Consider the following 14,821-nt stretch of genomic DNA (forward strand, 5'->3'; position numbering starts at 1 on the left):
GACAGTAGTCACTCTATCCTTCCTAATCGCACATTATTTGCACATTAAGTTCAGTTGCCTCGAGGCTAGAACAACCTATTGCACATTTTTACATGTTTCTCAATAGTACAGTTATGCAATATTGTGAGTTAACCTGCAGCGTGTAGAATTTTTGGGTTTATTTCCTAGCAGATTTTGTAGAAAGTAATTATAATATCCATAAGTACATTTAATTTAGTGCACAATAGCTGACATTTTTTTTTTAATTATTATTTTTTCCCTTAGAAAGGGTCTCATATATGTCCATATTTCTGCATATTTTGGACCAAGGCCTAGTGCCGCCATCTTGAAAGTGTTATAGTTGGAATGTCATCAGGTGCATTGTTTAAAATGTAGAATTGTTCTTGTCCTTGAAGGCCACTGTAGCTTCTGTTATTATTCGAAAGGGTTGGGGTTACCCAGGGAGCGTTGCATTCTAGAACGTTGTAGAACTTTCTTGATGTCATATTACACACTGCACCATTAAGTTCAGTTGCCTCGAGGCTAGAACAATCTATTGCACATTTTTACATGTTTCTCAATAGTAGTACAGTTATGCAATGTTGTGAGTTAAGTAGGAAATGTATTTAGAAACACAGCGTTATCCAACATCAATGCTTGTTCAGTGTTGCTGCTAAGCTATGTAGATCGCAATGCATCTTTTTGAATTGTTAATTTAGTTTGTACATGACTTAAACAACCTACACCAATGAATGAATGACTTTTTATCTAGATTATAGCAGTTCATTAGGACTAGAACATTTTAGTGCAATAATTGTTTGTTTTATCATTTTTTTTAAATTATTTATTATTCTTTCGGACAATTCCACACAATACACAATTTTCTCTTGCAAATATTCATACATCATACTTTGTGTTGTCCGAAGGGAGACGGAAGAAGCCAAAGGCTTATCAGGTAATGGCAGCGGTGTTCTTTAGTTTAGTTAAATCCTTTGCTCTCGAACGCCGTTTGAAACCAGGAAGTCAGTGTCTTTCAGCGAAGTTTAAATTATTTGGTCAGTTACAATGTGCTCATGCTTTGTTGCCTACACACGTCTATCCATGTTTCATGTGCAAACAGAATACACGCCTGTAAGACTTATCCAAACAGACGCATTTGTAGGATACTGAGGGGCTGTGGCGAAGTGGATAGGGTGGTGGACCCGCAACTATAGAGGATCGGTGGTTCGATCCCCCGTCTCCCCGCCACATGTCCAAGTGTCCCTGAGCAAGACACTGAACCCTGAATGTCGGTGTATGAATGTGTGCTCCAGTTGTAAGGCGCTTTGGATAAAAGTGTCTTCTAAATGACATGTCATACTCTGCAGCCTGACACTTGAGACCCTTGTTGGTACCAGCCACCCACCCTCCCCCCGTTAGTTATTTTGGGATTTCCGGTTTAAGAATATACTGAAAGGCTGATGAAGACAGACATAAACATATGGCCAAAAAGGATCAGCATATTTGGAAATGTTTTGGTTAGAAGTGACATTTAAAGGTGTAAATAAAATACTGATGAGAATACCAAGATATAGTGACACAAAGCAACATAAGAGCTGCTATAAAACGCTGCCATGTCTGCTTCACTAGTGCCTGTAATGCAGAACCGCTTTAACCAAATGAAATGCTTTACACAAGAACCACAGGTCAAAGTACAGGGCTGACATTTTATTCGCAATCAACCCAAGATAAAAAAAAGTCAAGATAACACAGAACTTTATTCACTTTAAAGTTCCTTTCCTTTCTAATCTTAAAATCTTTGCAAGAAATTAGCTAAAATACTTGCTTTAAAAGAGATACTTCATACTTCCAGAAAAATGGGTATTGAATTTGAAAGCATGCTTGGAAAAGGACAAAAAAATAATAGTTGTTGGTGTGGGGCGCTCCGGTGGCGTAGTGGATAGAGCGCGTGGACCTTTACTGCAGGTCATCCCCCCCCCTCTCTCTCTCTGTCTCCCCGTTTCAACTCTGAACTATCAGATAAAGCTTGAAAATGCAAAAAAAAAATTCCCTTGGTCCCAGGGCGGGCTGCTGTATTAACTTTTTTAAAGAATGCTTGGGACTAAACAAATTAGTTTTTCTTATCTACTCTATCAGTTTTGAAGAAAAACAAACAAAATATCTACCGTATGAACATTCACAGTACTTACTCAAAAACTTTCATATTTGCTTCAAATTCTTTTGTCCACCAAAAAAATAAAAATAAGATGAGTTTGTATTTGGATTGGACCTGGAAATATAGATATAGATGCCTCTCTATCACAAGGACTCACACATACATATACGTTTTTGGTTTAATATTTTTTATATTTGGTGTGATATTAACCCCTGTTCCCTTGGTCCCAGGGCGGGCTGCTGTCCGTGCTGGGCTCTCTGGCCATGATGTTCTGGCTCGCCATGACGCCTCACAACCCCGAGACCGAGAAGAAGAGACTGGCCATCCTTGCCGGCTTCGCCTTCCTCACAGGTACACACATGGTTTTGGGCGGCTGTGGCGAAGTGTGTAGGGTGGTCGACCCTCAACTACAGGGTCGGTGGTTCAATCCCCCGTCCCGCCTGCCACATGTCCAAGTGTCCCTGGGCAAGACACTGAACCCTTAATTTCTCCCGATAGTTAGCCTGCTATCAGTGTATGAAAGTGTGTGTGAATGGAAACGTGGGAATGTGAACAGGTCTCCCTTGAAAAAGAGTCTCTGGTCTCAATGGGATTTACCTGTATAAATAAAGGTTAACATTGGTATATTCCTAACAGCAGTGTGTTTGCCTTCCTCTCTGTCCCTCTCCAGGTGTCGGCCTCGGACCAACACTGGACTTTGTCATCGCCGTCAACCCGAGGTATGTGAGAGGTTACTCAGTGTTACACACACACATACACACACACACACACACCCGCGCACAGACAAACACACACACACGTGTACACACACGTACACACACACACAAGTTAAACATTGTAGAACTGATGTTCAAACTAAACTGTAATGATAAGAGTATTGTGTGAAGTTATGTGGCCATGTACATCTGTACAATCATGTGTGAATGATTTAAAGTTTGATATTTATTCTCGTTGTCCTCCAAAGATCTTCCTCTTGTCAATGTTTTGGTTCAATAGGCAAAAAGAGAGAAAATAAAAACAGTTTATTCAAATCTCAAGTAAAAGTAAAACCAAAGTGGGGGCGCCTTTAGCTCAGTTGGTAAGGCGTCCCTCTCCCGGGCCGGGCCCAGCAGCAGACCCGGGTTCGATTCCCACCCGCGGTCGTTCTCTGCATGTCACTCCCCTCTCTGCCCCATTTCACCTCTGTCTCTACACTATCAATAAAGCATAAAAAAAAAATGCCCAAAAAATATCTTTAAAAAAAAAAAAAAAGAGCAAAAAATAAAACCAAAGTACGGTTTCCATTTTGTTTTACAATCATTTCAATTCTCAAGTGTTAAAAAACCAAAACAATCAAACAAACAAACGTTATTTCTTTATTTAAAATATAATTTATTCTAAGATATTTGATTTATTATCAATAAACTACTGCAACACACTCCGTAATCTGTCCATCATCCTTCGTCAAGACATTTAGAAATACACCTGAAACCACTAGACTAAAATAAGTTTAGTAGATATTCTCAGATTTGCGATTTGATTTAAACTTTGCTCTGTTGTTGTTCCTCTTCCTCAGCATCATCGTGACAGCGTTCATGGGAACCTCCATGATCTTCATCTGCTTCACTCTGAGCGCTCTGTACGCCAAACGCAGGAGCTACCTCTTCCTGGGAGGTAAGGGCCCTAGTCATGTTTATACACACTGTATACTAGGGCTGGGAGGTAAGGGCCCTAGTCATGTTTATACACACTGTATACTAGGGCTGGGAACATCTACAAAGCATTCTCTAAATAGTATGTGTTATTTTTGACAAGAAATGAATTAATGTGTATCCCCAAAACACTTTGAAATCATTTTCAAAACTTGATTAAAAACTTTAAATAATTAGTTATTTAATTGAATTTTCCTTAACATTTTTGGTTATCTAACCTGGCAAGATGTCCCCCCCCCCCCCTCCCCCACCCCAATACTTTATATAGTTGTCTTCTGCCTAATAAACACACAAACACACTGTTTAACTGTAACCTCTCCTCTCCTCAGGCACTCTGATGTCCGGCCTCTCCCTGCTGTTCCTCATGTCTATCATGAACATGTTCTTTGGCTCCGTGATGATGTTCAAGGTAACTGATATTGTCAATGTAGAATAAAAGTACCGTGAGAAGAATCCCTCAAGTTGCCTACCGAGTCTTCATGCTAACCTAGAGCTGTTGCTATCAGACCATAACCATAACCTGCACCATTCACTGTTTCACGTGCAGTGGATATTAATGTGTGTGTTTGTATCTGTATCTCCTCAACAGGCTCACATGTACCTGGGTCTGCTGATCATGTGCGGCTTCGTTCTGTTCGACACTCAGCTGATCATTGAGAAAGCCGAGAACGGAGACAAGGACTACGTCTGGTGAGAGAGAGAGAGAATCAAATCAGTTTTATTTGTTTAGCCCAATATCACCAAATAGACATTTGCCTCAGTGGGCTTCACATTCCATCTGCCCTTAGACCCTTAGCTCGGCTGAGAAAGAGCTTCTATCTGTCTGCTAGCAAGCTTTCTGTAGGCTAACACCATGCTAATACATTATACCACAGTGACTTGTACAACTAAACAATAGTTCGTAATGATAGTTATTAAAAGACTGGGTCACTGTTCCTAGTAATTATAAAAAGACTGGTTCTAAGCCATTTGAGTTTTGAATTCTAAGCTACTCATCTGATAGTTTGTTTGCACTTAGAAAGGAGTCTCTCATTTATAGAAAAGTTGATTTATTTGCGTCATTTAGGCTTAAAAAAAATTCTCTTTAGATGTTTGCTTGTGGAAAGGAGCAACATTAGGTCACACACACACACACACACACACACACACACACACACACACACACACACACAGTTTGAATTAAAAGTAAGAACGTTCACACATCCACATTACAGAAAGGGCCTGCATTGTTTTAGATCTTGTGACTGACTTTCAACATAATATTTTATTTCCCAATTGTACATTTCTAGAAAATAGTGTACCCCTAGTCGATACACAAACTCAGCCCTTAGAAGATACATTTTACAACCAGATATCTGTATTCTAGAGATATTGTATCATATTATGTATGTTTTTTTTACTTTATCTAAAAGGTAAATGTCTGAAACAGCCCTTAATCTAACTCCATATCCTTTGTATTTCTGCAGGCACTGTGTGGACTTGTTCCTTGATTTCGTCACAATCTTCAGGAAACTGATGGTCATCCTGGCCATGAACGATAAGGTAAAGGCATGTACAGGCTTCTCTTACTAACCGGCTCATATTCTATGTTTATGCAAAACACGCATTATCTACTCTTAGTTAAAGGTGCTCCGAGGAACTTTCAGTTTGTGTTCATTCTTGCACATCCTTTGGACAAAAAGTGGTAGTGTTTTTACTACGCCAGCTGCGAAAATAGCATCATTTGAACTGATGGTCTCATTTGCTGTCACATGTAATTCATGATCAGAGGAAAAAATTAGACTGTTTCAGGAATATTTAAAAGTTCCGCGTAGCACCTTTTTTTAAGTAGCGTTAACTAAAAACGTACCCTATAACAACAGTATTTTTTTAAGACTGCTTCAGTATTGTGTCATGGGGCTGGGAGCCGCAGAACAGGGAAGTGTTGAAAGACTGACTGTCATTGTTGGTTTTGCTTTTTACATGAGATTTGTTTACGATAACAAAATACAGGATGTGGCCTCAGCCCGAAGTGTCCCAACAAGAAAGTTCAGTCTTTAATACATGCTACTGGTTTTCCCCTGTTGCTTGCGGAGATACTTTTGGTTTCGAGATATCATAAACTTCTGTCACTGCTGCAGCACAATATACTTATTGCTACTTGTCCCACGTACACGCTTTCAAACCCGTTATGACAGTGCTTTACAAACTGTTGCTCCCAATCTTTGGAATGTTAAATGTGCTGCCTTAATCTTAACCCGTATGTTGTCTGTTACTAATTTTACTTTTTTTATTGTTTGTATTTTGTTATTTTAATGTAAAGCGCTTAGTGATTTTACATCTGTAAAAGGTAATACAGCTCTTGAAAAAATGAGTGTTCAGTGTCTCTCGTTTTAGTATTTATAGGCAATAAGCATGTGTTTGAGTAGAAGGAACATTTTGGTTTTATTCTATAAAATACTGACAACATTTCTAACAAATTCCCCCCAAAAATATTGTCATTAAGAGCATTTCCAAGTAATGTACAGATGAAGATTTAAGAAAAATCCAGTCTGGTCTCTTCATTTTTTCCAGAGCTGTATATAAAACAACTTTTCTTCCCTTTTCTAATTCTAATTATTTCTCTCTTTTCTGTTTTTCAGGAGAAGAAGAAGGAGAAGAAGTAAAAAAGTCTTTGAGTGTCTGGATAATAAATCGATCTGTCAGACGAGGCTCAAAACCCGCAACGCACTCGGTGCTTTTTCACTCTCTGTCTTCATTTACTGAATTAACTCCTCTGTGGTCTTATATATTATTATTGACACATTCTTTTTGATTTATTCTTAATGAAAAAAAAAAAAAAAAAAAACTTACAGACAACAACAAAAGGTTTTTTGAATGTAAGTTTTGTGGTACACTAACTCAATGCTAGTCCCAGCATTACATACATACAGTCAACTTAAATGATTCATACCCCTGGCAAATTTTGACTTAAAGTTACTTTTATGAAACCAGCAAGCTTTTTTCTTGATTGGAAATGACGCAGGCTTCTCCCAAAAGATAATAAAACGATGTAGAAGAAGCATCATTGTGGGAGAAATCAATTTTTTTCGGCTTTTATTCACATTTGAACAAGGGTATGAATAATTTCGGTTTTGACTTGTACATGCATAACATAGCTGTGAATGGAAGAATAGACTAATGCTGCAGTGAACACGCTTGGCCACTAGGCGGCAGTGTTGTACCAGAATAAGCAGATTTTTGAATATTTAGTTATTTAGTGCCATAAAATGAATGACATACATGGTTCGGCTCCTCTATTTTTTAGTGGGTCATGTTTGTGAGCTTCTGAGATTTAATCATTGTTTTGTTTTGAAGTAATTTTCAGTCGTTGATTTTTTTGCATTATTTATAGTTTTCCTTTTAAGTGAAGTGAAGATGAAATAGTGAAACCCCCTTGATTTGACAACAGAGAAAATTTCCCCCCTGTGTTAGTTTAATTGAGATAATTTTTCGTTTTTTTGACCGGCATTTTGAGTAAGAAAGTAAAAGCCTGTAAGTTATCTAGACGGATTCATAAGATTTTGGACTATTGACTGGAAGAGTAAGAAGATTTTTTCGAGTCAATTTCTCTGTCTTTTTTCAAACTTGGATATCAAGCGGCAGGCGAGTTATTTAAAAAACGTTCCCCTCTCCTCCCCGCCCACCCAGTGTAAATCTATCTCAACATACTGTTGTCTAGAAAAAAATAGTTTGCCAAAAATGGTCAAGATGATGTTAACCTTTAAGATTTTTTTGAAAGTTGTAAAACTGTGAAGAATTTATTTTATTGATGTAAAATTGAAACTAATAATTTGATACATTTTGCTCAAATAAATGTGTTGAACGTATTGGAACGAAGTCTCGCCTGCTCTGTCACTCTCGGTAACTCCTAGTATGAATGATAGTTATGCTTTTTTTATAAGGTTTCTAGACCAGAAATACTGAGTAATCGATTCGTTAATTGTAGGGGGAAAAAATTGCAATTTTGATCAAACATTTGCTGTCTCGAACTTCTCAAATGAGTGTTTTCTTTGTCAATTTTTTACCTTAAAATATTTATCTCGAGTTTTCAGACTTTTGGTCGGACAACACAAATAATTTGCTGACGTCACCTTGTGCACTTGGAATTTATGAGTATGGTATTAATTCAACTTTTGGGGATACTTCAGAGACTAAAGATTGATCGGAAGATGACTCGAGAATAAAGACATTTTGCTAGTTGCAGCCCGAAAAAATTATATTTAGTGTGTGTATCAAAAGTAAGTGTTTGCTATACTCACTTGTATTCATAGGTTATTATTTCATTAATGTGTAAAATAGAAAGTTAATGTATTTTGTCAAGCTGTTAATTTGACTTTGATAACATTTAATAATGTTTTTGGTGTTGAGTCAGAGTCAATGATTCTGGAGAACACTTTGTAAAAGCTAAAACCTGTAAAATAACTGCTTCACACAGAATTAAATGAAACCATTTTATTTAGAAAGTTTGAAAAACGGCAGTAGGTACATAGGACCTCTAAAGGCTAACGGGGAAACGGACGGCAACAGAGATGAGATACAACAGATATGAACATAATAACCTACCAAGCCAGGAAACTGCAACTTCCACAGAAAAAAAATAAAATAAAAAAATCGAAATAAAATATAAGATGACTGCAAAATGATGTACATTTAAAATAAATAAATAATAGAAAATACATATTCATTGAATAGTGTAGCCATTTCTTCTTATCTATGTTATTATTGCTGGTATATATTACCCTTTAAATGCATTATGATTCAAAAACAGACATATTCTGCTGACAACCTTATTCCCAGGTGGTCAAAACAATATCAACATGGTCAATAAAATCGTTTTTTTTTTTACATTTAAAATTGTGATGCGATGAGTTTAGCAGTTAAAGAATCACAGACATGAACATTCATTTTTTTTGTAAGGAGCTCCATGTTAGCTTTTTTGTTTTTCGATACATTATCCCTGCGTTCCAATTCCCATACTTCCCTACTATTTAGTACGCCAGACAAAGATGTAGGATGTCCCAATTCATGCACATCCTCAATTGTAGTATGCTGAAAATACATGAATGCCCTTACTAACTCCAATAGCATTTTGGAGTATTCGTCTTTATTCTTGACATTTCTCGACATAATGAAAAAATATCTTCCTTATCTGATTTTTTTTCTCTCTCCTGTGGCCCTAAAACTCTTCTGTACTTTAGTATGTAGTGTAGTAAAAAGAAAGAGTATGTGATTTGGAACACAGGGTTTGTTGTGAAATGTCACCGGTGATACAGTACGTCAGCTATCGGACTCTCCACTTGCCTTTACAAAGTAACAGAGACCAAAAAATGAACAAGAGAAATGTCGCTGACCAACTAGTGACAACTTTTGTGCTAAAACCATTAGCTTAGCCATGCGTTTTGTTTCATAGTCCTGTTTTTACATGAATTAAAGCTATAGTGCATAGCTTTTTACATGTAAATGAATGTCCATTACATTCAAGCCAGTTTACACAAAGTTGATTAAGCCTTATCAGCTCCACAAAACTCTCTCTGTATTTTCAAAACTCTCTCTGTATTTCTCAGTATGGCAGCGTTTACAAACTGGTGTCGCCCCCACCGACACTGGTGCAGGAGCTCAGAAAAATCCCCAAGAAGAGCCCAAGAAATGTTTCAGTTGTTGATTCTACTGCTAAAAATAAACCTGGACGTACAGCAGAAGATCCAGTATCCATGTCGAGGCGCAGAGAGTGCTGTTATAACTCAGAATTCCTCATGGGGGGGGCGACAGAAGTTACGCACTATAGCTTTAAAGAGAGTCAAGTCTTGGAGTGTGAAGGAGTGAACGACCTACAGAATGTTATCGGGCGGGTTTTGGCTTCGTGTTTATTGGAAATCCTGAGGAGAAGTCTTTTTCTTTTTCTTATTTTTTTCCAGTTGCAACAGAGAAACAGCTGATGAGATAATGACTTCATATTCATCATCTTCATCACCATCATCATCATCATCATCATCATCATCATCATCATCAGCATCATAATGTTCTTGTGGGACGTCAACGAAGGGAGGGGCCTGTGAGCTGTAAAGTGTCCGAAACGCAACAACGCCCAGAAATGTAATAAAAAATGCAATAAAACCCAAAATGTCTGCCATCTCCTATTTGTCGATGTTGATATAATGCTGTTTAAAACTGGCATGTTACTGTGAAAAACTGTCAATAAAGATCTAAGTGACAAAAAAAATAAAATAATTGAAAACTGGTCGATAATGTAACAAGCTGAGCTCATATTAACATTATATTTTTTGCCCATAATGTAACACCTTATTGCATTATCGAGTGAGCACAATGTAATATTTTTCTCCGAAGTGATATCATTCTATTACGTTTACCACGTTCAGCCTTAATAGTAGCTGCATTCTTATTATTTTAAAATATTAATTTATTATGCTGCTTATCTGACATTTAAAAGGAATACTTCGACATTTTACATTTTACAAAAGTAAATTGCTCCATTATTTATGTATTGAAGCGGTAATTGCTCCCATGTAGAAGTCCCCCAAAAATGTTTCGTCGCTCCAAAAATGTAATAAGTCCTCTTTTCTTGATGTTATCAACCAGTTATGACATTTTGAGTTTTATTCATTTAAATAATATTACATTTCAGATTGTTGTTACATTTCTTAACTCTCTTCCAGGGAAAAGTTTAATTTCTTTCCTCAAACTGTTGGCGGTTTGTGATCATCATCATCATCGCAGCGTCACAGCCAGCAACCCAACCAGTGTGTGTGTGTGTGTGTGTGTGTGGTGTGTGGGGTGTGTGTGTGTGTGTGTGTGTGTGTGTGTGTGTGTGTCAGCCCCCAAACTCTCCTGCCAGTGCTGTGGTCCCGCGGTGTGTCCTGCATGGCCCCTCCCACCTAACATCCCTAACCAATCAGAGCGCAGTACTTGGTCTCATAGTCTTAAATCCATTCATTCATTGGTCCATTAAAATCATCCTTGGCTTCCGCACGAGGACAGACTATCGTAGAGAGAGTCGCTGAGTGACTCTGGGGTCTCGGGCACCGGCGGGCGGTTTGGGGACAGGGCGTCCTGCTCCAGCACGGCCTCGGGGACGCTGGGCGTGCGCGTGTGTTTCCCCCGGCGAGAGAGCCCGGTCTGGGCCGGGACGGGCAGGCTGGAGGGGTCCACTACCACCCTGCTGGAGGAGGGGGGGACGGCCGCCTTCATGCTCTGGAAAGGAAGAAGAGATGGTTTATGGTTAATGCAAGGTTGTTATTATCATACACATTGAGGGGTACATACTGTCTCTCCCCCAACATATACAGTATAAATGCTCAAAATGTCCCCCGCAATAATATTGATATAAAGAAATGTAATCAAGAAAATAGATTGCTGTGAAAAAACAGGAACGCAGCTCCATAACCAAATAACCATTATCAAAAGTTAATAATACATTAATAATATCAATCAGAATCATTGAATGCAATGATCATTTGTAACCTTTGTAGCTGTATTCTTTCGGATTTTGTTGACAAACATAATATATTTCTCTATCTCTTTATTTACACTATCATATACAACAATGTGTATACTTGTCTGTTCCCTTGTTTATTGCATACAACACTGCACTAAGCCAACTTCTATATAATATAACAAAGTCAGTGGGACAGAAATAGATGCCAGGGTTAGTAGTTTGGCTTATGTAACGCCTGAAGGTGCAAGAAACAAAAGTGGGTTATGCAAGTCAGAAGTCGCCGCACCGTGTGAATCTTTAATACTCAGCTGATTAATAATTTCTAAAGGGAGAATGCACTTCTGTGTTTTTTACATTATGTAAGAAGTGAAGTGAGTGCTGCAGGTTTAAAAATGTATCTCGAGGCCACTCACTGTCTGCAAAGTATTCTCAGTCTTTAAAATGACCCAGATAATTCACTTTAGTAGTTGTTTTTGCAATAAGAACACACACACACACACACACACACACACACACACACACACACACACACACACACACACACACACAACAATCTGATAAAACTGAAATTAAGGTAAAATAAACGGCATAACTAACCATCATATATAGTAGTTATAAACAGTAAAGTCATAACTACTGTATATGACGAGATGACAGTAAATAGTCAACCTGGTTTTTCTATATTGTATCAATAGAATATAGGAAATATATCATTACTTTGCTGCAGTCCTTTAACTGTGCTGAAAGTGTGTGTGTGTGTGTGTGTGTGTGTGTGTTGCAAGTACATGTACTCTCTGTTGTTGGGAATGTTGTATCCTGCTGTGTGTGTGTGTGTGTGTGTGTGTGTGTGTGTGTGTGTGTGTGTGTGTGTGTGTGTGTGTGTGTGTGTGTGTGTGTATGTGTGTCACTGTTTGTCTGTGACTGTGTCCTAAACACTGTGTAAGTGTTTGGATGATCTGGGTGGGTGTGTGCTGTTTGTCCTTTTAACATTTAATTTGATCCTCTTTTTATTGCCCCCCCCCCCCCCCCCCAGGCTTTTATCTTCTGCCAATCCGTCATTGTAAATATTGTATTTAATAATATTGTAAAGGTTTATTTAAATAAAATAAACAAACAAACATTTAAAAGTCATCAAACAACATGGTAGGTTAAAGAGCACTTTTCTCTATTGCGTAACAATGTTAGGTGAAGGGATATAATGCAAGTGCTAACATATTTTATTGCACATTATTCTACGGTGATTGCCAGTGCACGCTGAGGAAAGCTGTCTGGCCCGAAACGTCTGTGTAGCAACTGGATAAATTAATTAATATGTTTATCGCATTAAAAATTAGTGCGAAAAAAGAAATTCTGAATGTTGGCTAAAATATTTTTTTTCTAAATGTTTGCGAAAAATTTAATAAATTTCGGAATGAAAAAAAAAGTTCTGGAACGTTCGCAAAAAAAAAAAAACGCATTAATACAGTTGGGGGATCCTTATATATGCAGGTTACCTAAGTAAGAGACTAGAGACAGTAGAAAGTAGGAAGAAATTTAGAGACCACTCCAAATGTTCAGTGTCTCTCGTTTGACTATTTATAGGCATATGTTTGAGTAGAATGAACATTTTGGTTTTATTCTACAAACTACTGACAGCATTTCTACCAAATTCACATGAATATTGTTAAATAGAATATTTCAAATTTAGAAATGTATTATATCTAGACCAATGTATCGTCCTTACCCCTCTGAATGGCGAGCCAAAGGACACTGGTTCCTCCTCCTCCTCCTCCACAGCCAGGTAAACCTCCGTCTGCCCCGCCGGAGTCTTCAGGTTAGGGAAGGTCCAGGTCTTCGAGCGCGGGGAGAACACACTCGCTCCGTGGGACTCTTTATCTGAGGATGAAGCAGATTTAGACATTTGGGTTAATGATATTTACTAAACAGAATATGTTGGTGTTTAAATGTTGCACCTTATGTCTACACCTCGTATCTTCACTGTGCCCTTGCACTACTGTTGTGTTTATTTGTGTCTCAGGTGTTGCTCTCTTCCCTTGTGTTGTTTCTTCTTCTATATTGCCTTGTTGAGGAGCCTGAGACTTAGGAATTTATTTGCCAATGGCTGTAATTGTTAAGGTGCATATAACAAATAAACTTGAATCTTGAATCTCGTCCTGTATATCATTTCCTATTTTCAAGTGAGGAAGGTTTGAATTGTTAAAAATGTAAATAGTCATCGGGGCCTGCCATACATCGTTTTGTCATTTACAGGGATTCAGACCAGACCAAAAGGCATTAATAATAACTATTTAAAAATAGCAAAAAGAATAAATAGGGTAAATAAAATAAGATCATTCTGTCACCTTCTCGTATGCCCCCTGCCTGGCTCCGGCCCTCCATCACAGCCCCGTACTGTATGGTTGGTATCAGCTGTTTCTGCTGCGCGTAGCATTCCTCCTGCGAGCCCATCTCTCTCTCCAGGGTGCGCGCTCTCCGTCCCACCCGGCCCGGGGAACCAGAGGGCTGGTGGTCCGCCCGCGTTTTCGAGAGGCTCCGACCCGCCGCCCCGCTGCTGCAGTCGGGCAACGGGAACGTCCCAATGCCGCTGTCCAGGGTGTAGGTGGAAGCGCCGGAACCTGAAGAGTAGAAACATTTTGTGAACTGTGAACTGTGGCCTCAACTTAATCTCTGTGGACATGAGCTGTATTTTGTTTTGTTTTATTTGTTTGTTTTTGTTTGTTTGTAAGTATTGTTTCTATATTTGTATTGTGTTTGTTGAAAATAACAAAAAACTATAAATATATTGTTTAAAAAAAAAGAGTAGAAAAATTGATTCACGTGAAAATTGCCATTCCTATTTTCCTACGATTTTGAATAATTTTATTATTTTCCAAAAATCGATTTTAATCAACCCAGTGTTGCTGCTGAGTACAATTATATTTTTGAAAGTTATTGAACCTTTTTTTCCAACCTTAAATTTAGCAGTGCAGAAATCTCCTCTGCAGATTGAGTATATTTTTTTTGCTGTGGTAAGTTAAAAAACAATTTTTTTTTCTCTCTCTCTGTATTTCTCAGTATGGCAGTGTTTACAAACTGGTGTTCCCCCCTGACACTGGTGCAGGAGCTCAGAAAAATCCCAAGAAGAACCCAAGAAATGTTTCAGTTGTTGATTCTACTGCTAAGAAAAAACCTGAACGTACAGCAGAAGGTATAAAATCCCTTCGCAATCACAGAAGGCTTACCTTACCTGAACCGACAGTGTTGTTGTGAATACTCATATAATTCGTCATGGGGGCAACAGAAGTTACGCACTATAGCTTTAAGAATTGTAAATGAATGAATTTTCCACTATTCATTTGATCTTTTCTTCAGCCTACGAAATGCTTTTCCTCAGGGGCGTGGCCTCATTTATCTACCTTTGATATGCAAATAAAAAGGTGCGACTGCCGGTTTATTTTTTCCCTCAATATGCAAATGACATGTTTGAGTCAAACCCCTGTGGACCATCGCACTGGAGCAAGACCAAGTCAGATCCTTGACTGA

The 14,821-nt window shown here is 38.2% G+C and overlaps 2 protein-coding genes across 2 annotated transcripts in view; one reads left to right on the top strand and one right to left on the bottom strand.

The window, feature by feature from the left end:
* The window catches only part of tegt (testis enhanced gene transcript (BAX inhibitor 1)), a gene marked incomplete at its 5' end in the record, with an annotated part of 8,078 nt that extends 405 nt beyond the window's left edge, over nt 1-7,673 (top strand). Inside the window, 7 exons of the mRNA XM_080031666.1 lie at nt 2,365-2,485; nt 2,805-2,853; nt 3,690-3,787; nt 4,155-4,234; nt 4,415-4,515; nt 5,292-5,367; nt 6,447-7,673. Of these exons, the coding sequence (XP_079887792.1) occupies nt 2,365-2,485; nt 2,805-2,853; nt 3,690-3,787; nt 4,155-4,234; nt 4,415-4,515; nt 5,292-5,367; nt 6,447-6,470 (549 nt within the window). The 3' untranslated portion in view covers nt 6,471-7,673. The remainder of the gene's footprint in view (nt 1-2,364; nt 2,486-2,804; nt 2,854-3,689; nt 3,788-4,154; nt 4,235-4,414; nt 4,516-5,291; nt 5,368-6,446) is intronic.
* Nucleotides 7,674-8,244: 571 nt separating this feature from the next.
* Nucleotides 8,245-14,821, bottom strand: part of nckap5l (NCK-associated protein 5-like) — a 61,697-nt gene continuing 55,120 nt past the window's right edge. Inside the window, exons 14-16 of the mRNA XM_080031175.1 lie at nt 13,642-13,914; nt 13,023-13,174; nt 8,245-11,055 (exon numbers count right to left, since the gene is read on the bottom strand). Coding sequence (XP_079887301.1) covers nt 10,816-11,055; nt 13,023-13,174; nt 13,642-13,914 — 665 coding nt within the window. The 3' untranslated portion in view covers nt 8,245-10,815. The remainder of the gene's footprint in view (nt 11,056-13,022; nt 13,175-13,641; nt 13,915-14,821) is intronic.

The sequence above is a fragment of the Ammodytes marinus genome (genome assembly GCF_949987685.1).
Source record: "Ammodytes marinus genome assembly, chromosome: 7".
Taxonomy (NCBI): Eukaryota; Metazoa; Chordata; class Actinopteri; order Uranoscopiformes; family Ammodytidae; genus Ammodytes; species Ammodytes marinus.